Source organism: Ranitomeya imitator, chromosome 4, assembly GCF_032444005.1.
Source record: "Ranitomeya imitator isolate aRanImi1 chromosome 4, aRanImi1.pri, whole genome shotgun sequence".
In the NCBI taxonomy this organism is placed as follows: Eukaryota; Metazoa; Chordata; class Amphibia; order Anura; family Dendrobatidae; genus Ranitomeya; species Ranitomeya imitator.
This window is the reverse complement of record NC_091285.1, coordinates 321,312,360-321,338,364: the sequence shown is the minus strand read 5'-3', so window position 1 is coordinate 321,338,364 and position 26,005 is coordinate 321,312,360. Positions and strand designations below refer to the sequence as shown.

The 26,005-nt window shown below is 41.4% G+C and overlaps 1 protein-coding gene across 7 annotated transcripts in view; it reads left to right on the top strand.

Moving 5' to 3' along the window:
- Window positions 1–26,005, top strand: part of CADPS2 (calcium dependent secretion activator 2) — an 854,105-nt gene that overhangs the window by 580,885 nt on the left and 247,215 nt on the right. For all 7 annotated transcript variants that reach the window (XM_069764895.1, XM_069764893.1, XM_069764892.1 and 4 more), the window contains exon 17: window positions 12,712–12,815. In XM_069764895.1, coding sequence (XP_069620996.1) covers window positions 12,712–12,815 — 104 coding nt within the window. The remainder of the gene's footprint in view (window positions 1–12,711; window positions 12,816–26,005) is intronic.

Here is a 26,005-nt window from a genome sequence, read left to right as displayed (position 1 = left end):
GATTGATAATACCAAGCCCGATGTTTAGTAATTTACATAATAAAATGGTACATAAAGAGATAAAGAAAGAAACACACACACAAAATCTTCATTAGCCGGGGTCATACTTGCGAGAAACTTGCACGAGTCTCGCACCTCAATACCCGGCACTGAGACCGGAGCACTCAGCTACATAGAAATATATGCATCTGCACACTCCAGTACCAAGTGCCGGCGGCAGTGCTGGGTATTGAGGTGTGAGACTCATGCGAGTTTCCTGCAAGTGTGACCCCAGCCTTAAACGCAATATCTGTTTAATTTAAAAAAATGGAAAAAAAAATTGTGTTGGCTCCCGCGCAATTTTCAAATCCAGAGGGGAAAGCCAGCGACTGGGAGCCGATGTTTATAGCCTGGGAAGGGGTTAATACCCATGGAGCTTCCCAGGCTGTGAATATCAGCCTGCAGCTGTATATTTAGCCTTTACTGGCTATTAAAATAGGGGGACCCCACGTCATTTATAGCCAGAAAGGCTATGCAGACAGCTGCGGGCTGATATTCATATCCTAGAGAGGGGGCATGGATATTGCCCCCCCCCAACTACAAATACCAGCTCCCATCCTCCCCAGAAATGGAGCATCTGTAAGATGCGCCAATTCAGGCACTTAACCTCTCTTATCCCACTGCCCTGTAGTGGTGGCATATGGGGTAATAAAGGGTTAATGTCACCTTTGATTGTAAGGTGACATTAAGCCCGGTTAGTAATGGAGAGGCGTCAATAAGATATCTATCCATTACTAATTCTATAGTAGTGAAAGAGTTAAATAAAGAACAAGCCAGAAAAAGTATTTTAATATTCTTAATTTCACCATACTTATACAACCAGGCCTAATTCCCCGAAGCCATCGATCACCTGCAAAAAAATAATAAACCAACAGTATACTCCCTGTTCCGAATCAGTCCAATTAATAACGAGTGTCCCACTACGATCTCCCCTATACAACAATGACATCGGGAGATGTCACTGCTCTACAGGGCCTCCCACGATGCACTAATAAGATAATGGCTCCTGCAGTGCATTGATGAAGAGGTTACCTGAATTCAGGCTCACTTTATGGCAATGCTGCGTGGGAATTTTCTCACACAGCGCTGCCAGTGAGAGAATGAACTCTGGTGACCTCTCTCCCGGCAGAGGCGGAGAGATACATTGTGGAGGATTACCTCTGCCTTTCAGTTCATCGCGGAGGCCCTGTCGAGCACTGACATCACCCGATGTCACTGTTCTACACGGGAGATCGTCGTGGGACACTTGTTACTAACTGGACTACGGCGGAAAGGTAAGTATAGGTTTGTTTATTATGTTATTTTTATGACAGGAGATCGATGGCTTTGGAGACTAGGTGATTGGTGAGTATGTACTGTATGTTATATGTTGTATGTACTGTCTATAATGTGTGTCCTGTATGTCTGCTGTATGTTCTGTATTTTTTTTTTGTTTAATACTAAACTCATGCATTGTCTGATGGGACTACTTTCCCATCATCAGCAATGCTGTCACTGTGAGCATTCATAGCCGGATGGGAGCAGTAGTCCTGTCAGACAATGGCCGCTTACACAGACCCTCACACGCACAGGGACACACATGCCCGCACACACACAGACCCCTGCACACAGACACACATATAGTCTCCTTTCACACATACAGTATCCACCCACACACTATTCCTCCTCACAATCTGCAGCGTTTCTCGCACCCACATGAGCAGCAAATCAGCAGATATTATTTACACCTGCGGTTTTGCTGTAAATGTGCCTGACAATGGGTGCAGAAACGCAGCAGATCTGCAAAACAAATTGACATACTGTGAAAAATAAAACCCTGCAAATCTGCACGGATTTTTCCACAGCATGTGCACAACAATTCTTCATTTCACATAGAATATCATTGGTAGTGCACTACACTGCGGATTTGATGCAATTCCGTGAGTCCAAAAATGCTGTGGATCCACATCAAAATCCGCAATGTGTGCACACAGCCTTAATGGTTGGTAGGGGATCAAATACTTATTTCTCACTGCAATATGCTAATTGATATAATTTATACAATATGATTTTCTGGATTTTATTTCTGATATTCTATCTCTCAATCTTAAAATTATAGACTGTTCATGTCTTTATCAGTGGGCAAACTTACTAAATCAGCAAGAGATCAAATAATTATTTCCTTTAAAGTATGTGTCTGATCAGTGGCTCGGTGACTGTAGGACCCATGCACTGAGATGGTGCAAAAGAGGAGGGGGTAGAAAATATAGACAGTAGGGCTGCTACAGGACACATGCACGGAGGTGGTGTAAAAGGGGAAATTGGACAGGGACAAAGAAAAGTCTGGGAAAACAGTGAGCATGGATGTTGATCAGTGATTTACATGAGTGATCAGCACTCGGCGGCTGCAGGACGCTCAAACAAAAAATAAACTGCTAAAAATCGAGCGATCAAATGCTGATCAGTGCTTTTGGAAAAATCAGGGATCAGAAACTTTTTTCAGGAATTGTAGGAACACCAGCAGCAGTGACGGTTCGATATGTTCCTGGAAGGTACTAGTCCAGCTGGTGATTGTGGCAACGTAGAACAGGAGGGGAGGATGAAGCTGTGATGTCGGACGCTATTCACACTAGGGCGTTCGACAGACAACGGTAATTCCATTTACGACCACCATACGCTCAGTGGCGCCGGCTAGACTTTATCCAGGTTTCTCGGGGTTATTTCAGTTGGTAATCGGGTTGGAGGTTGGGTTACGCTCATGGCCTTTAAATAGTCTTGCTGGACTTTGGGCGTCGCCGATTATAGCTTGTGCCTCATGCCTAGTGATTCCGGTCTGGAGTGGTGGTCTTGGAGAAGTGATATCGTATCTGGTGGTGTATGATCCGTTGTTATATTTCTCCTTCCTATATTTGTGTTTGTTTTGCCCTGTGCACATTATCGTATTTTCCTGTGTGCTTGCGGCGTGGTGCGTTTTTAGTTTTCCCTGTCTGTGCTTTCTGTGGGGGATTATTGTTTGGTCTCTTCACTGGGTGGCGGGTGGTGGTTTCAGCATAGGGCTGAAACAGGAGATAGGGCTAGGCCTGGCGGCCCAGACAAGCACACCATCAGTGTAAATTCTGGGAGAGGGACAGACGGGGTTTCCCCCAGTCTGAGGGACAACGCAGGGGCCCGGGTAACCAGCCTTAGTCTCTCTTGGCAGCCTCGTGACAGAAGCTCAGCACAAACTTTCGGTACATAAAATTCAAAAATTTATTAAGTGAAGAACATGAATAAATACAAAAGCTGACGCGTTTCTGTAAGTAATGCCAATATGGTCATATACAGCTCTGGCAAAAATTAAGAGACCGTTACAAAATGTTCAGTTTGTTTGATTTTTCTCTCTATAGGTACATTTTTGAGTAAAATGTAAATTGTTCTTTTAGTCTATAAATTTCTGACAACATGTCTCCGAATTTCCAAGCAATAAATTTTGTATTTTTTTTTTCAAAAAGGAGAAATGGTCAAAATTAAAAAAAAAAAAAGTGCTTACAGACCTCAAAAAATGCAAAGAAAACAAATTCATAATCATTTAGAAACAGCACTTTAAATTCAGGAAGAGTTCAGAAATCAATATTTTGTGGAATAACCATGATTTTTAGCCACAGCTTTCATGCGTCTTGGCTTATACTCGAGTCACGGTGGTCGGCGGGTGAGGGGGAGAGGGCGCTGAGGCATACTCACCTAGTCCCGGCGCTCCTGACGCTGCCCCTGCCTGTCACACTGTCTCCGGGTGCCGCAGCTCTTCCCCTGTTCAGCGGTCACGTGGGACCGCTCATTAGAGAAATGAATATGGACTCCACTCCCATAGGGGTAGAGCCGCATATTCATTCCTCTGAGCGGTGCCAGTGACCGCTGACAGGAAGAGCTGCGGCACCCGAAGACAGTGTGACAGGCAGGGGCAGCGTCAGGAGCGCCGGGACTAGGTGAGTATTTTATATTCACCTGTCCGCATTCCACACGCCGGGCGTCGCTCCATCTTCCCGGCGCCGCTCCATCTTCCCGGTGTCTCTGCGCTCTCACTGTGCAGCTCAGAGGGTGCGATGATGCATATAGTGTGCGCCGCCCTCTGCCTGATCAGTCAGTGCGGAGAGACGCCGGGAAGATGGAGCGGCGTGGGGAGCTGCAAGCAAGAGAGGTGAGTATGGCATTTTTTTTTTTTTATTATTGCAGCAGCAGCAATGGCACAGCTTTATACGGAGCATCTATGGGACAATAATGAACGCTGCAGAGCACTATATGGCACAGTTATGGGGCAAGAATGAACGCTGCAGAGCACTATATGGCACAGTTATGGGGCAATAATGAACGGCGCAGAGCACTATATGGCACAGTTATGGGGCAAGAATGAACGGTGCAGAGCACTATATGGCACAGTTATGGGGCAATAATGAACGGTGCAGAGCACTATATGGCACAGCTATGGGGCAATAATGAACGGTGCAGAGCACTATATGGCACAGTTATGGGGCAAGAATGAACGGTGCAGAGCACTATATGGCACAGTTATGGGGCAATAATGAACGGTGCAGAGCACTATATGGCACAGCTATGGGGCAATAATGAACGGTGCAGAGCACTATATGGCACAGTTATGGGGCAAGAATGAACGGTGCAGAGCACTATATGGCACAGCTATGGGGCAATAATGAACGGTGCAGAGCACTATATGGCACAGCTATGGGGCAAGAATGAATGGTGCAGAGCACTATATGGCACAGTTATGGGGCAAGAATGAATGGTGCAGAGCATTATATGGCACAGTTATGGGGCAACAATGAATGTGCAGAGCACAATATGGCACAGCTATGGGGCCATAATGAACGGTATGGAGCATCTATTTTTATTTTTGAAATTCACCGGTAGCTGCTGCATTTTCCACCCTAGGCTTATACTCGAGTCAATAAGTTTTCCCAGTTTTTTGTGGCAAAATTAGGGGGGTCGGCTTATACTCGGGTCGGCTTATACTCGAGTATATACGGTACATTTCAGAGGTTTTCAGTGGCGTTCAGTTCTGGAGATTGGGCTGCCCATGACAGTGTTTTGATGTGGTGGTCTCTTAAAGGGAACCTGTCACCCCCAAAATCGACGATGAGCTAAGCCCACCAGCATCAGGGGCTTCTCTACAGCATTCTGTAATGCTGTAGATAAGCCCCCAATGTATCCTGAAAGATGAGAAAAAGAGGCTAGATTATACTCACCCAGGGGCGGTCCCGCTGTGGTCCGGTCCGATGGGCATCGCGGTCCGGGCCCTCACATCTTCTTGCGATGATGTTCTCTTCTTGCCTTCATGCTGCTGCTCCGGCGCAAGTGTGCTTTGTCTGCCCTGTTGAGGGCAGAGCAAAGTACTGCAGTGCGCAAGCGCCTGGAAAGGTCAGAGAGGACCGGTGCACTGCAGTACTTTGCTCTGCCCTCAACAGGGCAGACAAAGTACGCCTGCGCTGGAGCCGCAGTGTGAAGACAAGAAGAGGACGTCATCCTATAAAGATGGGAGGCCCCAGACCGCAACGCCCATCGGATCGGACCCCCCCCCCCCCCCCAGGTGAGTATAATCTAACCTCTTTTTCTTATCTTTTAGGATACATTGGGGGCTTATCTACAGCATTACAGAATGCTGTAGATAAGCCCCTGATGCTGGTGGGCTTAGCTCATCATCGATTTTGGGGGTGACAGTTTCCCCTTAAGTTTTGCCAGAGCCTGTATATATGTATAGAGAGAGAAACCCTCAAGTGTAATGGTAATTGAATTGAGAGTGACGTGATGCATGGACTGGTTTAGATGTGTTGACTTGTCAGCTTTAAGCAGAAACGGGTGTTCAGGGAATGCAAGATGTAGTAAAACTAAATTAATTCATATACTGTACTTTAGTTTGTACTTAAATATAATACAAGCCTTATAATTAAACAATCTGATAAGGTGGGCTGTGTGGTCGTGATGGATTCCACATTCTATTGTAAATCTGTGGCTTACCCCTTGGACAACACTCAGACTTATAAAAAAAAATGACTTTTGATCCTACATCATATTGCAAAAATATACTTTCTCAATGTGTCCATGAAAATGTCTCATAGGCCGTCATCAATTCCAAGATTCAGATATGGCTTATTCCAGATCACCCCATCACCGCAATATTGCATGGATTTTCGAAAACACATAACATTTCCCCCCCCCACATAAAACGCGTCAGATTTTGTTTTTAATCATGTTTTTCACTTAAGGGGAACCTGTCACCCCCCAGGCGTTTTTCACTAAAAGAGCCAGTGAATCCCAGCCCCGTAGTATGAATAAATAAGAAGACACTGCGGGGCTGGGATTCACAGGCAGGGCGTCCGCACAGGCGCAGTCAGCTGGACTGCATATGAGGACAGACGGGCAGCGCTCACTGCGCCTCATTTCAAAACAGCGCTGAGGAGCCGGCGCCAAGAAGATTTGAGTGACGGCTGTGTGGCGTCTGCAGCAGGGGGGAAAGGCCTGCCTCCTTGACTGAAGAAAAGGTACCGTATTTAGGACAAATTACAAAACTGATTATTTCGGCAGTTACAGCACCCAGAACTAAAAGAGCCACCTTGTCAGAATGCAGCATTACTGCTGCACAAGGTGGCTCTTTTAGTTAAAAAACACCTGGGGGGGTGACAGGTTCCCTTTAATACATTTTTTAATTTTATTAACTGGAAGTTTGTGCTGAGCTTCATCCTCCCCTCCTGGCATTGCTAGACTCCAGCCTATGATCAATGCTGTTACAGCACCGATCATAGACTGTACATCAGTGTTTCAGGCAATATTATTGCCTGATACACTGAAAATGCTGTGATTGACTGTTAAGCGATTGTAGTTGCCGGGGGGGGGGGGGGAGGGGGGGCGGTGCCACTCCCCTGATAATGAATCCTGTTGCCCTGCTGTGACATCTTAAAGGGGACCTGTCAACAGAAATAACGTTGTTAACCTGCAGGTATTATGTTGTCCGGCACCTTCATGCAGCCAAATGCAGCGGGGAGAAAATTATCTTCATCCTTCCCAACAGCATTTGATATTCAGCCATAGGCGCAGGGCGGCTGAGAATACAGAGCGGCTGCTGTAACCATGCTTCCAGCCCAGACTGACACTGCCTGCATTGGGGCTCAGCTGTCATTCAGGGCCTCTCTGTATACTCAGAGGGATGACTGGACCCGCCCCTATCACTGAATACCGAATGCTGGTGGGAAAAATAAAGATCATTTTCTCCAGGCTGTATTCGGCTGCTTTAAGGCACTGGGCAGCATAATAACAGTGTTAACTTGCCGATTTAACCACATATCTTCAGGTTAACTGCATTAATGAAATCACCATGACTGCAATTGTGGTGCCTCATTAAAGATGATGTACCCATACATCCAAGGTCAGTAACCTGGATGTATGGATATTTCATAGGTCGTAAAGGGGTTATGTGGTGGAAACATTTTTTATAAGCTTGTAAAAAAAAAATTGATTTGTGTTCCTGTTTTCCAAATCTTTTTAACCCCTTAATGACCACCAATACGCATTTAAACAGCAGTCGTTAAGGGTACTTATTCCTTCATTGCCATTTTAAAATGGCAATGAGGGAGATAAGGGAATAGCACTGTCTGGCAGCGAAGATTCCCGTGGGTGTCAGTTGTACATGACAGATGACACCCTGCAGTATCGGACCTGACCGGTTTTGCGGCCGATTGGCCCCTTAAATCCAGCTGTCAATTCCAAAAGCGGTATTTAAGTTGTTGCAAGGGGGTCTTAATGGTATACCATGGTCTATAATGGTTACCATAGTGAGACTGAGACTCGGGGTGCCGAGTCTCACAGGCACAGTCAGAGAGACACTGACAGTCGCGTGTACTGCTGTACAGTAAGTACAGTGATCAAAATAAAAATTAGACATGTCCCACAGTGGAACGAAGTATAAAAGTGAAAAAAAAAAAAGTTAAAATATGTCAAAAGTAAAAAACCAACATACTAAAAAAGCACACGCAAATCACGTTATTATTATTATTATTATTATTATTATACATTTACATAGCGCCATTTATTCCATGGTGCTTGACGTGTGAAAAGGGGCAAATATAGACAAGCACAATAAATATTAGCAATACAAAACACGCACAAGTACAGTACGATAGAGTACCCTGCCCGTGACGGCTCCCAGTCTACAGGGGATGGGTGAGGATACATTAGGAGAGGGTAGAGCTGGTCGTACGGCGGTTCAGCAGATTAAGGATCACTGCAGATTGTAGGCTTGTCGGAAGAGGTGGGTCTTAAATCTGTTTCGCCACTCAAAATGCAGCATTTGTGATAGAACAAAAATAAACCAAAAAAACATTCACATAATTGGTATTGCCGCTTTTGGAACAAGCCACTTTATAAAACTGGCATGTTACTCCGTTTGGTGAACAACGTAAAAAAAAAAAATCCTAAAAAACATGCCAGAAATATTTGTTTCTCATCATATTGACTCACAAAAAAGTGAGTGAAAATCAATCAAAAACTCATATGTAAAGAAAATGGTATAAATGAAAATGCCAAACCATCCAGCAAAAAACAAGCATTAACGTGGCTCATTCGACAAAAAAATTAAAAAGTTACCGCTCTCAGAATATGATGATGCAAAAACAGATTCATTTTTGTAAAATATAGTTTTTTTAGTCTGAAAAAGAGCAAATCATAAAGAAAAAAAAAAAAAAATCTGGTATTGCTGTAATCGTACCAACCTGATGAACAAATCAGTTTTATCACTGTTACCACTTGTTGAATGGCGCAAAAAAAAACTGAATTGCTGGTTTTTGTTCATTCTCTGCCTGTAAAATCGGAATAAAAAGCAATCAAAAAACACAATATATCCCAAAATATTACCAAAAAATCTGCAACTCGTCCCGCAAAAAAAAAAGCCCTCATACAGCTCTATTCGCCAAAAAAATAAAAAAAGTTACAGCTGAGCTCTTACGTCTTACGGGTTTCTCTGTCAATTATCCAAACCTACGATTCAGACAAAACCCCCCTAGGGAACCACTCATGCATGAGACAGCTGGAGCCACTTTGGACTGGTCTCTGTTCCTGCAGTGTCCCATCATTTTAGGTGTCTTTTAAGAACACAAGTGTGGGCGACCACAGATCTGTGCACGACTGAAAAAAAAAAGGTTACCACTGGAGAAGATGCCAAATGGAGTATGAAGTGTCTCCATTTGCCTCATGGTGGGTGGTTCCATTGGGGATTTCGTCTGAATTGCATTTTTGTGGGATTTACATGGAAACCCCAACATAAGTGATCTGCGCAGAAAACAAGAATGTGATCTCAGCCTTATTCTGGAAGTGATCAAAAATTATGTATCTTAAAATGTTACCAATAGAAACCCTAATTTATACCATACAAAACCATCTCCCACTCAGATCTGTCACTGAAACTATAAGGGGTTCCCACGTTACCGGTAGAAAAAGGACTTTGGAAAAGCGACTTGGCTCCCAACCCCTCAAATAAAATCCAGTGAATTCTGTGCTCCCAAATCTAAATGCTCCTCTCTTTCTGAGCCCCACTGTGCTTAAACCGCAGTAAGCAGCCACATGTTTGGCATTATTGTAATGGATCAAAGGCATTTTATTTACGGGTATGTATCGTCAGAAGCACAAGCTCAGCACAGGGTATGGGGGCGCTACAATATATGGAGGTAATCACACCGGAGCACAATGTATGGGCACTAAACTGGCATATTTGCAATTCTCCGGAAAAAAGCTTCGTGCAGATTTTATAAAATAGTCACTTCAGCCGTAGATGAATTCATTGAGAGGTGCAGTTTCTACAATTGGGTCACTTTTGGGGGTTTTCTGCTGTTCTGGCACTTTTGGAGCTCCGCAAATGTCACCCTAAAACTATTCTAGAAAAAACTGTTCTCCAAAAGCCAAATAGCGCTCCTTCCTTCTCAGTCTTGAAGTGTGGCCTAACAGTAATTTCTGACAACATAGAATCATATAAAGTTAGAGTTGAAAGGGACCTCAAGACATCATGTCGAACCTTCTTCTCAATGCAATGCAGTAGTCACTAAACCATCTCAGACAGCTGTCTGTCCAGCCTCTGTTTTAAAGTTCAAATGACCCCCCTTTTGCCCCATTCGAAATAAAACAAAAAAAAAATCAAAAACGCACATATATGGTATCTCGGTGTTCAGAAACGCCTGATCTAACAAAATATAAAAATAATCCAATCAGTAAACGACATAACAAGCAAAAAAATTAAAAATCGAGGAATTACGTTTTTATTGATCGCCACAACATTGCAATAAAATGCAATAACAGGCAATTAATAGACCGTATCTAACCCAAAATGGTGTCAGTAATAATGTCAGCTTGACAAAAATAAGTCCTCACCCAGCCCCAGATCCCAGAAAATGGAGACATAATAGGTCTCTGAAAATGGTGCCAGTTAAATAAAAAGCAACCTATACATATTTGGTATCTGCAAACTCATAATGACCTGCAGAATCATAGTGGCAGGTAAGTTTTAGCATTTAGTGAACATAGTTAAAGAGAAGACATTGTGAACTTGCACATTTTTTGCAATTTCACAGCACTTGGAATTTTTTTTCCCAATTTCCAGTCCATTATGTGGTAAAATCAGTGGTGTAGTTCAAAAGTACAATTTGTACCGCAAAAAAAACAAGCCCTCACATGGCCATATTGATGGAAAAATAAAAAGTTATGACTCTAAAAAGAAAAGGGAACGAAAAAAAAAAAGGTAAATGGTCCAGAAGTTAACCCGTTAATGACCACCAATGCATCTTTTTATTCATAGAGTAGCATCATCCGATAGGTGACAATCCACCAGCTGTCGGCTGTACACTATAGCTGACAACTTGCTGCACCAGCTACGATCAGTGCTGGCACCAACTATTTTTGTTTAACCACATTGATGGTGCTGTCAATAGTGACTACATCATCTAAATGGTTAACAGAGTGCGAGTACTCTCTCTTTAACCCTATTGGCACCCTAAAATTATGATTGTGTGGTCCTGAAGTTTGCTATGACAATTCATGGCCTTAACCTTTTACCGACCTCCGCTGTACTATTACAGCGGAGGTCGGTACCCCGCTTTGATGCAGGCTGCGGCGGTGAGCCCACTGTTTTGAACAGCCGACATGTCCCCGCACCTGTTCACACTTAGTGTATGTTTGGATGTGCAGGTCAGGTTTTTGAAATGTATTCTTTAGCCTTCTGATCGAGCACTCCGCCTCCTAGCCACAGGTGTTTTAATTACAGCAGGTCCAATACCCCTCCATCATAGAGAGAGAGAATTTTAGTCTAGGAAGAGGTTTCACATGTACCCATTCAGATGGAGACGTTTATTCTCAGCGAGGTAAGGCAAGCGTAGGACCTCGTATAAGAGAGATGCCGTAAAGTGGCTACCAGGTACACATAAAATTGGCCATTTTTATGCGCTAAAAGCTCTCATTTTTCATATTTCTAGTGCAGTAATGCAGTTCAAATTTCGTGTTTTCAAGTTTGTATGTTCTAGCGCTGCAGTGTGCTGCCTTGTTTATTTAACTATATACGAGTTGGCGACTCTAGGTTCAGCACCTGTTCACACTTAGTCTATGTTTGGATGTGCAGGTCAGGTTTTTGAAATGTATGAACTCGTGATGACCTGGAGAATCAAAATTGCAGGTCAGCTTTAGCATTTAGTGAACCTAGCAAAAAAGCCGAATAAAAAACAAGTGTGGGATTGCACTTTTTTTGCAATTTCACCGCACTTGGAATTTTTTTCCCGTTTTCTAGTACACGACATGCTAAATCCAATGATGTTGTTCAAAAGTGCAACTTGTCCCGCAAAAAACAAGCCCTCACATGGCCATATTGATGGAAAAATAAAAAATAAATAAAAATATGGTTCTGGGAAGGAGGGGAGCGAAAAACAAGAACGCAAAAACTGAAAAGGGCAAGGTCTTCAAGGGGTTAAAGTTTGCCAGATATAGTGACCTGTTCAGAAGTGAGCCAAATTTAGGTAGTAAAAAATATTTTTTTATTCCTATCATGCATTTTACATTGATCCTGAAAAGCACCTGAAGGGTTAATAAACTACCTGACAGCAATTTTTAATATGTTGACTGATGCTGTTTTTAAAATGGTATCAGTTTTGGGGGTTTACAATATGTGGGACCCCTAAAGTCACTTCAAAACTTAATAGGTCCCTAAAAATACATTTTGTAAATTTCCTTGAAAAACATTACTTCTCCATTTTTACATATTCTAAAATACTAACATAATTAAAAGAACTTTTTACGAATAGTGCTGATGTAAAGCAGACATGAGGGAAATGTTATTTAGTAATGTTTTTGTGTGGTATGACTATCTGGATTAAAGGGATAATTATTCAAAATTTGAAAATTGGAAATGTTTAGAAGTTTCTGACAAATTCCTGATATTTTTTATGAACATAAAAATATCAAACTAAATTTACCATTATCATAAAATACACTGTATCACGAAAAAGCAGTCTCAAAATCACTGCAATATTTTGAAACATTCCAGCGTTATTGCCATTTTGAAGTGATGCTGTTCAGATTTCCAAAATGTGGCCTCCTCACTAAGGGGTTAATGGAAACAATAATATATTTAATGCGTAATACCAGATTCTTAGTGAAGCTGTTCTTTTCAATTTGCAGAGACTATGAGTCAAGAAGATCCTTCAAAGAAATTAAGTGATGTGCTTCATCTGGCCGAGCTGTGCATTGAGGTGCTGCAGCAAAATGAAGAGCATCACTCAGAGGTAATATAATTGTTATATTCATTTTATTTATAATCATCTAAAAGAATGTTGTCACTTTACAATATTTGCGTCTTCTTTAAAATATTTTATCCCTAGTAAATTGAGGACTTTAAAACATCTGGCTTTACTTGTGCAAAAAAATAAATGTTTTATTTTTTTATTTTTTTTACCTTGCATCTGCCATGTGTGAATATGTTCTTGAAATTGTATTTGATATTACAGAAACATCTGCCTGTAAAATCTGAATGAACTCCCAAGGGTATATGTTCGCCTCAAGAAAAAAGAAAAATCACTGCTAACATGTTTTAGTGTGTGAAGAATATTTTATGAAATTTTACATCAACGTATTAATGTTAAAGAAGACAGATCAACTGAACCTAGATACAGATTTAGCTTTTACCAGAATTTGTATCAGAGGAGGTTTAAAGTGATTTGTCCTAGCTCGTAAAATGACTGGGGAGGCCGCATGGCTGACCAATGATGTTCCGATGCCCTCGTGATAATCTTATAGTATTCTTTCTAATATCATCATTCTTTTTTGCTGCCTAATGTGTAATGTCTTTTTCTTACTTTGCCACACGTTTTCTGGATATATGTAGGGGAAAGAGGTAAGTGTATGCAGTAATTCACTGTTCCTTTTCATTTTAAAAACTTTATTACTGTGGAGTTTTACTTTTCTTTGTTTTTGGAGTAATCAATGTACAACCCCAATTCCAAAAACGTTGTAATTCCATCTAAAATGTAAAGAAAATAATGCAATTATTTGGAAGTCTTATTTTTCACTACTTACATAATAGTAGACATGGCTCTGTGCCAACTTTTTTTTTTTTTAGATGTGTCGCTGCCATCAATTCCTAAATTAGATAAAATGAAAAATGTCCAACGTCCACCTTCTGATCTGTGATCTATGTTCTGTTGTCAATAAAATATGGTGATAAGAGATTTCTAAATCATTGCATTCTTGTTTTCTTTACACGTCCCAACTTTTTGGGAGTTGGGATTGTAGTTTACAGTAATATAGTTAGAAATTGTGTTTAATTTGTTTTAGTATCTCCTTTCCGATCATTTGGATAACGACCTTAATATTACTTTTTTTTTATTGTTGGTCACAATATTTCACTTTGGGTAGATCTCATATAGAATATGATTGTTCTTTTATTGAGTAAATTGAGGACTTTAAAACAGTTAACACAACATGTGTTGCAAAAATATATATATTTTTAAATTATCTTTCTACTGTATAGGGGTTGGCCATATTTGGGAACTTTTCGATGTACTTAAATGTACAGTGCCTTGCGAAAGTATTCGGCTCCCTGGAACTTTTCAACCTTTTCTCACATATCATGCTTCAAACATAAAGATACCAATTGTAAATTTTTGGTGAAGAATCAACAAGTGGAACACAGTTGTGAAGTTGAACGAAATTTATTGGTTATTTTAAATTTTTGTGAAAATTCAAAAACTGAAAAGTGGGGCGTGCAATATTATTCGGCCCCTTTAACTTAATACTTGGCAAACAGCGTAAGCTCAGTGAGATTTGATGGAGATCGTTTGTGAACAGCAGTTTTCAGCTCTTTCCACAGATTCTCAATTGGATTGAGGTCTGGACTTTGACTTGGCCATTCTAACACCTGGATACGTTTATTTGTGAACCATTCCATTGTAGATTTTGCTTTATGTTTGGGATCATTGTGTTGTTGGAAGACAAATTTCCATCCCAGTCTCAGATCTTTTGCAGACTCCAACAGGTTTTCTTCAAGAATGGTCCTGTATTTGGCTCCATCCATCTTCCCATCCATTTTAACCCCCTATTGGAGCAGTTGTAAAACTGCTGCGGAATCCTCAGAAAGAAGTGACATGCTGCGGAATGTAAACCGCTGCGTTTCCGTGCAGTTTTTCTGCAGCATGTGTACAGCGATTTTTGTTTCCCATAGGTTTACATTGAACTGTAAACTCATGGGAAACTGCTGCGGATCCGTAGCATTTTCCGCATTGTGTGCACATACCTTTAGAATTAGGCTATGTGCACACGGTGCGGATTTGGCTGCGGATCCGCAGCGGATTGGCCGCTGCGGATTCGCAGCAGTGTTCCATCAGGTTTACAGTACCATGTAAACCTATGGAAAACCAAATCTGCTGTGCCCATTGTGCGGAAAATACCGCGCGGAAACGCTGCGTTGTATTTTCCGCAGCATGTCAATTCTTTGTGCGGATTCCGCAGCGTTTTACACCTGTTCCTCAATAGGAATCCGCAGGTGAAATCCGCACAAAAAACACTGGAAATCCGCTGTAAATCCGCAGGTAAAACGCAGTGCCTTTTACCCGCGGATTTTTCAAAAATGGTGATCTCACACGAATCCGCAACGTGGGCACATAGCCTTAGGGTTGGAATTAGGGTTGTGGTTAGGGTTGTGATTAGGGTTATGGCTACAGTTGGGATTAGGGTTAGGGGTGTGTTGGGGTTAGTGTTGGAGGTAGAATTGAGGGGTTTCCACTGTTTAGGCACATCAGGGGTCTCCAAATGCAACATGGCGCCACCATTGATTCCAGCCAATCTTGTGTTCAAAAAGTCAAATGGTGCTCCCTCACTTCCGAGCCCTGACGTGTGCCCAAACAGTGGTTTACCCCCACATATGGGGTACCAGCATACTCAGGACAAACTGCGCAACAATTACTGGGGTCCAATTTCTCCTGTTACCATTGTGAAAATAAAAAATTGCTTGCTAAAACATCATTTTTGAGGAAAGAAAAATGATGCAACAAAGAGATGCAAGGCCTGGTGGCGCGAATGAGGCAACATCATGAGAAGATGAGTCCTCTTCATCACCGCACTTCTCATGATGTTGCCTCATTCGCACCACCAGGCCTTACATCTCTTTGTTGCATCGTTTGCATTTTGCACGCATGCCTGCCTTATCGATAGGCGAAGGAGCTTCATTAAAATATTCCTAAACTGGGTCTCTTTTACGGCCTGCTGCCATTATAAGGAAAGAATGTAATAAACCTCAGATCGTACACACAAACAGATCCAGACTTGTCTGTCTGTGGCTATGCTGCAGTATTGTGCTCAAAGTTTCACTTTCATTTTCTTGTCTGCTTGCCCTTCCTCCTCCTCACACTTAGATTCACATTCTTCTTGTGTTGTGCAGATCTATTCCACTCCAAACAATCAGAAACATATTGTCTAACTTCTTGGACTTGGCACTGAAGGGGTTGATTCTGTATTCATAAGTTTGTAGAACAATAGGATTAAGGTCTTTTTCTCAACTCTGTTCATGTTGCAACATTTTTGCCGTGAAGAAGAGGCTGGGACCTCTGCGGAGTCAAATTCAGTTTTGAGAACTGCGTAAGTAAAGCGAGCATCTGTGATAATATAGGAGAGAAACTGCCCACTAATCCTACAGAAACCTCTGGAAGAGCATGGCATTGTGAATGTTACACATATACAGCCTTTATTCTACTGAGTTAAGCAGCTCAGCTTTATCTCATGATGGAAGAACCTTTGGATGGTAAAATATTTTCCTCAAAAAGCAGTTTATTAAAAAAAATCCGATTTAAATAAAAAAAATCCGATTTAAATTAAAAAAATCCGATTTTTTTTTTTTTTTTTTTTTTAAAAACATTGATTTTTATCCACCCTGCTTTTGGGTATTTTCAGCCATATAGACCCCTCAAACTGACTTCAAATGTGAGGTGGTCCCTAAAAAAAAATGGTTTTGTAAATTTCGTTGTAAAAATGAGAAATCGCTGGTCAAATTTTAACCCTTATAACTTCCTAGCAAAAAAAAATTTTGTTTCCAAAATTGTGCTGATGTGGGAAATGTTATTTATTAACTATTTTGTGTCACATAACTCTCTGGTTTAACAAAATAAAAATTCAAAATGTGAAAATTGCAAAATTTTCAAAATTTTCGCCAAATTTCCGTTTTTATCACAAATAAACGCAGAATTTACTGACCTAAATTTACCACTAACATGAAGCCCAATATGTCACGAAAAAACAATCTCAGAACCGCTAGGATCCGTTGAAGCGTTCCTGAGTTATTACCTCATAAAGGTACACTGGTCAGAATTGCAAAAAACGGCCAGGTCATTAAGGTCAAAATAGGCTGGGTCATGAATGGGTTAATCATCTTTCCTGTGCCTGCTGAAGAAAAGCAGGCCCAAACCATGATGCTGCCACCACCTTGTTTGACAGTGGGGATGGTGTGTTCACAGTGATGAGTTGTGTTGCCTTTACGCCAAACATATCATTTGGCATTTTTGCCAAAAAGTTTGATTTTGGTTTCATCTGACTAGAGCACCTTCCTCCACATGTTTGGTGTGTCTCCCAGTTGGCTTGTTGCACACTTTAAACGACACTTTTTATGGATATCTTTGAGAAATGGCTTTCTTCTTGCCACTCTTCCATAAAGGCCAGATTTGTGCATTGTACGACTGATTGTTGTCCTATGGACAGACTGTCCCACCTGCAGTTTATCCAGAGTGATCATGGGCCTTTTGGCTGCATCTCTGATCAGTCTTGTCCTTGTTTGAGATGAAAGTTTAGAGGGACGGCCGGGTCTTGGTAGATTTGCAGTGGTATGATACTCCTTCCATTTCAATATGATCGCTTTCACAATGCTCCTTGGGATGTTTAAAGTTTTAGAGATCATTTTGCATCCAAATCCGGCTTTAAACTTCTCCACAACAGTATCACGGACCTGCCTGTTGTGTTCCTTGGTCTTCATGATGCTCTCTGTGCTTCAAACAGAAGCCTGAGACTATCACAGAGCAGGTGAATTTATACGGAGACTTGATTACACACAGGTGGATTATATTTATCATCATTAGGCATTTAGGACAATATCGATCATTCACAGATACACAATGAACTTCTGGAGTGAGTTTGCTGCCCTGAAAGTAAAGGGGCCGAATAATATTGCACTCTCCACTTTTCAGTTTTTGAATTTCCCAAAAAATTTAAAATAACCAATAAATTTCGTTCAACTTCACAATTGTGTTCCACTTGTTGATTCTTTACCAAAAATTTACATTTGGTATCTTTGTTTGAAGCATGATATGTGGGAAAAGGTTGTAAAGTTCCAAGGGGCCGAATACTTTTGCAAGGCACTGTATGTACATATTTTGCACTAAAAAATATTTTTTTCAATTGGGTTTTGTTACAAATGTTACACCATTTTGCTTTCACAGGCTTTTTGTTTCCTCGCACATTTTACTTTAATGTAGACTGTGGCTATAAATCAGCTGAGAGGAGCTCAGAAAAAGGCAAAGAAAAAGGAGATATCAAATTTCTTGATAGACTGTCAGAACAAACTCACTGATGGATTCTTAGATATAGAGGTCAGCCACTGTCTCTTATTAATGCAGCTTTCCTCACATGCTGAAAAGCACTTCTGTCCAAATATTTGACTGCTGATGGAAGTAAAGCACCTCGTATGAGAAAGCTGCTTATCTATTGGAGGAGGCTGCACTAACAAGAAAAAGTGGCCAACCTTTACCTGAGAATCCATCAGTGAGCTTGTTCTGACAGTCTAACAGGAAAATTTGTAATTCTTTTTTTTTTTTTTTTGTATTTTTCTTTCCAGATAAATTATGTACACAGACTAAATTAAAGTTGAATACGCAGGTAATGAAAGAGCATGTAAAAGCAAAATAAAGCAAAATTTGTAATAAAACCCATTCGCAAAATTATTTTTGGCCCCAAATACATGCATTTAAGTAGTAAAAAAAAAATTGTTCCCAATGGTGGCGAACCCCTATAAGTTCACCATACACTTTAGATAGCTTGGCCAGTAGCTATCTCTCCCGACTCATCCATACACGAGCACTTTCTGTGTTGACTACTCCGGTATTCTCTATGAAAGAAACACCCACTACCAGACAACTTCATGTCGTCAGGTTCTGCTAACTTTAGTCTGTGTATGGGAGCCTTAAAGGGAATCTGTCAATACGATAAACCCTTCTAAACCCTCTGCATAGGCATGCAGGCAATAGAAAGTGGACTAAAATGATACCTTGATATTTGCAATCTGATGTCTTATTCAGGAGAAATCCACATTTTTCTTAATATGTAAATGAAGTGTTAATATCTATGGGCATGACATGAATCTCCTTGAGAACCTGCCTCCAGAGTTTATTTTAAGTGAAAGCAAGTGTTACCAGTATGAGACATGTAATGGCTCCCAGTCTGCTCTACTGATCTACATGTCTCAATTTGGTAATGCTGCTTTTCATTTAAAATAGGCTCTGGAGTTGAAGCTAGAAGTTTACATCTAATATATAAAGCTGAATGTGTGTGTGTGTGTATATATGTCCGGGATTGGCATCTGCACCGTCGCAGCTACAGCCACAAAATTTTGCACACTCACACGTCTGGACCCTGAGAGCGTCATAGGCTATGTTGTGAGGTGATATTTTAACTCCGCGCTTTCCAATTCACCAAACAATTTTGCCCCTATCTACATAATGGAGAAAAAGTGAAAGGAAAAGTGTTGGAGGCAAATTGACAGCTGCCAGATGTGAACAAGGGGGACTTAAAGAATGAGAGCGATGGCGCCAAAGAGTATATACTGTACAGATGCTAAGGTGGGGCCCCGACATGGGATACTCACCACACACAGGGATATGAACACACACACAAAAGGCGCCACAAACTACCACGTGCTTGAACGCATATACCACCCTCAGCCCACATTTCACCACACATACACCAACCTCGCCACATAAAAGTCGAAACACAAAAGTCGCCGCTCAAAACTCGCCACATGCAAAACTAGGTTCACGCAAAACTCGCCACACATGCAAAACTCACCTCATGGAAAACTCACCACACCGAAAACTTGCACACGCGGAAAAATTGCTACATGCACAAAAGTTGCAACACATGCAAAAGTTGCCTCACTCAAAACTTGCACATACTCAAAACGCACCACACATAAAACTCGTGACGCGCAAAACTCGCCATGCGCAAAACGTGCTGCACACAACTTGCTACACTAACCTGTCACATGCAACTCGACACACAAAAAGTTGCTACACGCATGTCGCCACACAAAACTCATCTCACAAAAGTCGCTACATGCATGTCGCCACATGCAACTCAACACACACAACTTGACACATGAAACTTGCCCTAAAACACACACAAGTATGGTATTATCCTTCAAAAATAAAAATCTGATTAATAAGCAGACAAACTACAAGAGCAACAAATGTACCATATAGGAAATCCGGCAGCTGTCAGTCACATGACCTGTCTATTATGTGTATGTGTGAGCTAATATATACTGCCAGGGGGGAGGCCCTCCTGTTGGCTGGGGATTTATCAGGCTGCCAATTTAGTACTATATACTGGAGAGATGACACACAGGTATATACTATATACAGGAGGAGATGACACACAGGTATATACTATTTACAGGAGGAGATGACACACAGGTATATACTATATACAGGAGCAGATGACCCACAGGTATATACTATATACAGGAGCAGATGACACACAGGTATATCCTATATACAGGAGGAGATGACTTACAGGTATATACTATATACAGGAGGAGATGACACATAGGTATATACTATATAGAGGAGCAGATGACACACAGGTATATACTATATACAGGAGGAGATGACACACAGGTATATACTATATATAGGAGGAGATGGCACACACATATATACTATGTACAGGGGAGATGACACACAGGTATATACTATATACAGGAGGTGATGACACACAGGTATATACTATATACAGGAGGTGATGACATACAGATATATACTATATACAGGAGGAGATGACATCCTGGTATATACTATATACAGGGGAGATGACATACAGGTACATACTATATACAGGGGCGATGACACACAGGTACATACTATATACAGTGGAGATGACACACAGGTATATACTATATACAGGTGGAGATGACCTAAAGGTATATACTATATACTGGAGGAGATGACACACAGGTATATACTTTATACAGGAGCAGATGATACACAGGTATATACTATATACAGGAGGAGATGACTTACAGGTACATACTATTTACAGGAGGAGATGACAGATGTATATACTATATACAGGAGGAGATGACATACAGGTATATACTATATAAAAGAGGAGATGACACATAGGTATAGAGGAGAGGACATACAGCAGGTATATACTATATACAGGGGAGATGACATACAGGTATATAATATATACAGGAGATGACATACAGGTATATACTATATATAGGAGGAGATGACATACAGATATATAGTATATACAGAGGAGATGACATACAGGTATATAATATATACAGGAGGAGATGACACATGGGTATATACAATATACAGGAGGAGATGACATACAGCAGGTATATACTATTTACAGGGGAGATGGCATACAGGTATATACTATATACAAGAGAAGACATACAGGTGTATACTATATATAAGGGAGATGACAAACATGTATATACTGAGGTGAAAATGAGGGGTGTGAGGTGAAAATGAAAAGGTGTGAGTGCAAAATGAGAGGAGTGAGGGAAAATAGTGGAGTGATCGGATAATGACAGACGTGAGGTCGAAATGACAAGTGTTAGGGGGGAATTAGAGGAGTGAGGGGGAAAATGAGAGGTGTAAGGGAGAAAATGAGAGGCATGATGGGAAAATAAGAGACGTGAGGTGCTATAACTAACCACAGATATTTACTATGCCCAGGCAATGCCGGGCTCTTCAGCTAGTACACTATATAAAAATAATCATATGGGCAGTCCAGAATTGGTTAAAGGCATAGTAATCTTAGTGTGTGTAAACTTTTGATTTTGCAGTAAGGAATACAAATGCCTTAAAACATTCTCTTTCTCATTATTCTGCCATTAGGCAAATATTGATAATTGGTAATCCTAATTGACCTAAAACAGGAAAGATTTATTCTGATTTCATGTCAGATATTGAGAGAAACATGCATATGTGTCTTTTAATATAGAGTATGTAAACTTCTGGTTTCAACTGTATGTCCTGCCCACAGATCTTAACAGCTCATTTTGTTTGTTAAGAAAAACATGGATTTCTTTGGAATGAGACATCAGATTGCAGATATCAAGGTATCACTTTATTCTGATTACTATGACCTACATGCCCATATAGACGGCTTACTAGGGTTGATCTTACTGACAGATTCCCTTTATGATTTGCAGTCATTGTCTGCTCTTTCACTTTTAGATCTAGGTTCATAAATCTTACTCATCAGTATCTATATATATAATTGCCTAAGGGTTTTTCCGTCTGTCTGTCTGTCCTGGAAATCCCGCGTCTCTGGTCGAGGCCTGGCGGCCTCGACCAATCAATCAGCGACGGGCACAGCGACGATGATGTCATAAAGGACGTAGACATCCCGCGTCTCTGATTGGTCGAGGCCTGGAGCCCTTGACCAATCAGCAATGGGCACAGCGACGATGATGTCATAAAGGACGTAGACATCTCACGTTTCTGATTCAGCGACGGGCACAGTATCGACGTAGATGTCATAATGGTTGCCATGGCGACGATGATGTCATAAAGGTTGCCTCGACCAATCAGCGACGGGCACAGTCTGCCGTGAATTCTGGAATCATCATTGTCCATATACTACGGGGACATGCATATTCTAGAATACCCGATGCGTTAGAATCGGGCCACAATCTAGTACATGTATATTTTGCTACACCCCCCTACCTTACATCTGTCAGTATTGTATTGTTTCTTGGTGCTTGTATAGTTACTCCCTCTGCTATACCTAAAAGGAGGTAATTATTCCAACACTGTTATTGTAGAATATACAGTAGTATAAGCGCTCAAAAAAAAATCACAGGTTCAAGTATTCGTAAAGAGACTAAAATATAAAAAAAAGAGAATAAAAATGTTTTTAAAAATACAAAAAAAGTATGAGTTTGAATCAACCTCTTTCCCAACATTACAGGTCCTTCTCAAAAAATTAGCATATAGTGTTAAATTTCATTATTTACCATAATGTAATGATTACAATTAAACTTTCATATATTATAGATTCATTATCCACCAACTGAAATTTGTCAGGTCTTTTATTGTTTTAATACTGATGATTTTGGCATACAACTCCTGATAACCCAAAAAACCTGTCTCAATAAATTAGCATATTTCACCCATCCAATCAAATAAAAGTGTTTTTTAATAACAAACAAAAAAAACATCAAATAATAATGTTCAGTTATGCACTCAATACTTGGTCGGGAATCCTTTTGCAGAAATGACTGCTTCAATGCGGTGTGGCATGGAGGCAATCAGCCTGTGACACTGCTGAGATGTTATGGAGGCCCAGGATGCTTCAATAGCGGCCTTAAGCTCATCCAGAGTGTTGGGTCTTGCGTCTCTCAACTTTCTCTTCACAATATCCCACAGATTCTCTATGGGGTTCAGGTCAGGAGAGTTGGCAGGCCAATTGAGCACAGTAATACCATGGTCAGTAAACCATTTACCAGTGGTTTTGGCACTGTGAGCAGGTGCCAGGTCGTGCTGAAAAATGAAATCTTCATCTCCATAAAGCATTTCAGCCGATGGAAGCATGAAGTGCTCCAAAATCTCCTGATAGCTAGCTGCATTGACCCTGCCCTTGATGAAACACAGTGGACCAACACCAGCAGCTGACATGGCACCCCACACCATCACTGACTGTGGGTACTTGACACTGGACTTCAGGCATTTTGGCATTTCCTTCTCCCCAGTCTTCCTCCAGACTCTGGCACCTTGATTTCCGAATGACATGCAAAATTTGCTTTCATCAGAAAAAAGTACTTGGGACCACTTAGCAACAGTCCAGTGCTGCTTCTCTGTAGCCCAGGTCAGGCGCCTCTGCCGCTGTTTATGGTTCAAAAGTGGCTTTACCTGGGGAATGCGGCACCTGTAGCCCATTTCCTGCACACGCCTGTGCACGGTGGCTCTGGATGTTTCCACACCAGACTCAGTCCACTGCTTCCTCAGGTTCCCCAAGGTCTGGAATCGGTCCTTCTCCACAATCTTCCTCAGGGTCCGGTCTCCTCTTCTCGTTGTACAGCGTTTTCTGCCACATTGTTTCCTTCCAACAGACTTACCATTGAGGTGCCTTGATACAGCACTCTGGGAACAGCCTATTTGTTGAGAAATTTCTTTCTGGGTCTTACCCTCTTGCTTGAGGGTGTCAATGATGGCCTTCTTGACATCTGTCAGGTCGCTAGTCTTACCCATGATGGGGGTTTTGAGTAATGAACCAGGCAGGGAGTTTATAAAAGCCTCAGGTATCTTTTGCATGTGTTTAGAGTTAATTAGTTGATTCAGAAGATTAGGGTAATAGGTCGTTTAGAGAACCTTTTCTTGATATGCTAATTTATTGAGACAGGTTTTTTGGGTTATCAGGAGTTGTATGCCAAAATCATCAGTATTAAAACAATAAAAGACCTGACAAATTTCAGTTGGTGGATAATGAATCTATAATATATGAAAGTTTAATTGTAATCATTACATTATGGTAAATAATGAAATTTAACACTATATGCTAATTTTTTGAGAAGGACCTGTAAATCTATGTAAATATAAAGAAATGCAAGCAATATACACATGATATTTCTGTGTCTATGAAAGTCCAATATATCAAAATTTAAAATGAACTCAATTAATAAATGTAATGTAATGAGAAAAATAATTGAAATACGAGAAAATGCTAGTTTTTTTTTTTTTTTTTTGCTTCCACAACTCTGTGGGAAAAAATGCAATAAGAAGCAATCAAAACATCATGTGTATCCCAAAATGTTATCAATAAAAAGTCTGCTTGCCACGAAAAAAACAACGCAGCTTCAAAAAATAAAAACAGTACGGGTCTTAGAACAAGGCGACACGAAAAACTATACAAGTTTAGTATCAGTGTAATCATACTCACCTGGGGAATCATGTTTCCAAGTAATTTTTACCAAACAGTGAAAATTGTAAATACAAAAATTCCTTTTTTTCCCACAATTTCACTGCATTGAAGGGTACTGTACATTGAATGTTGCCATTCAACACCACACCTCGTCTTGCAAAAGCCAAGCCGTCATGTTAGTGTCAATGAGGATAAAACCTAAAATCATTCAGTTTAAGAATCATTGTTTACTAATGAGACATACTTATACTAAGTAAAATTGCACAGTTCATTCATCCTTTTAAGGCACCCGCCCCTCCCCCCCCATTTTTTCACTTATATACTCTGCCCTTCACATTAAGATCATAAGAATGGGTTTCCAGCTACCCCTTTATATGCACAGAGGTGCCTCTGCACACCTCAGAAAAAGTGTTGTACACTGGTTCCGAGTTTTATGTAAAATGCATGGTCCGGTCTTATGGCTGTCTAAACATTGTGATCGGTGCCTCCCTTGTTTCTTCAAATGCCGCCTCTTCTAAGTGCATGTAAGTGGATGACGTCTCTCAGTCGTGCATGTAATTTGATGACGTCTCTCAGTCATCCACTTAGTGCTCGAAGTCTCGTGCCTGCCCAGTGGAATGACAGTCTGTTCAATATGGCACAGTGAGGCGCGCCTGTAAGGAGGAAGACCGGGCTGCTGGGGCCTGGAACTGTCGAAGCTGCGTCCCATGTTGCCCGGGGGAAGGAATAGGGGACCGGACAGGTCCCATGACCCAGGAAGAGGGGGCGTGTTTAAGCTGAAAACAGAGCTAAAAGTGCGCGAAGCAGCAGTTAGTCTCCCGCCGGCAGCGCGAGCCGGAGGAGACGTGCTGCCCGCTCTTCAGGGTAGCAGACAGTGCAGAAACAAGCCGTGGCAGAGATTAAACGAGCTCTCCAGACAATGAGTGTGCAGAGCGTCGCACGCCCGGCTCTACAGAGGACTGTGCTCGTGCGGAGGAGTGTGTGCCAGCTGCAGGGTTCCAAGATGCGTCACCCTTTACCGATAAACAAGCAGCAGCACACATGTTCGACAGAGACTCCTGCAGCGCTCCCTACTTTGGCTGCACAGATTTAGGGACTAGGGGCTCAATGGGTAAAACTGGTGACCGCCTGTTGCTGCCGGAAGCTGGACCATAATTCACTGGATCCACCTAAGTACGCCATGCTGGCCGTTGCCGGTACTACAACCCCCATCAGACTGTATTTGAATGAGGACCAGAGAATACCACGATAAGTGCTAATTTACATATCACTGTTGCGT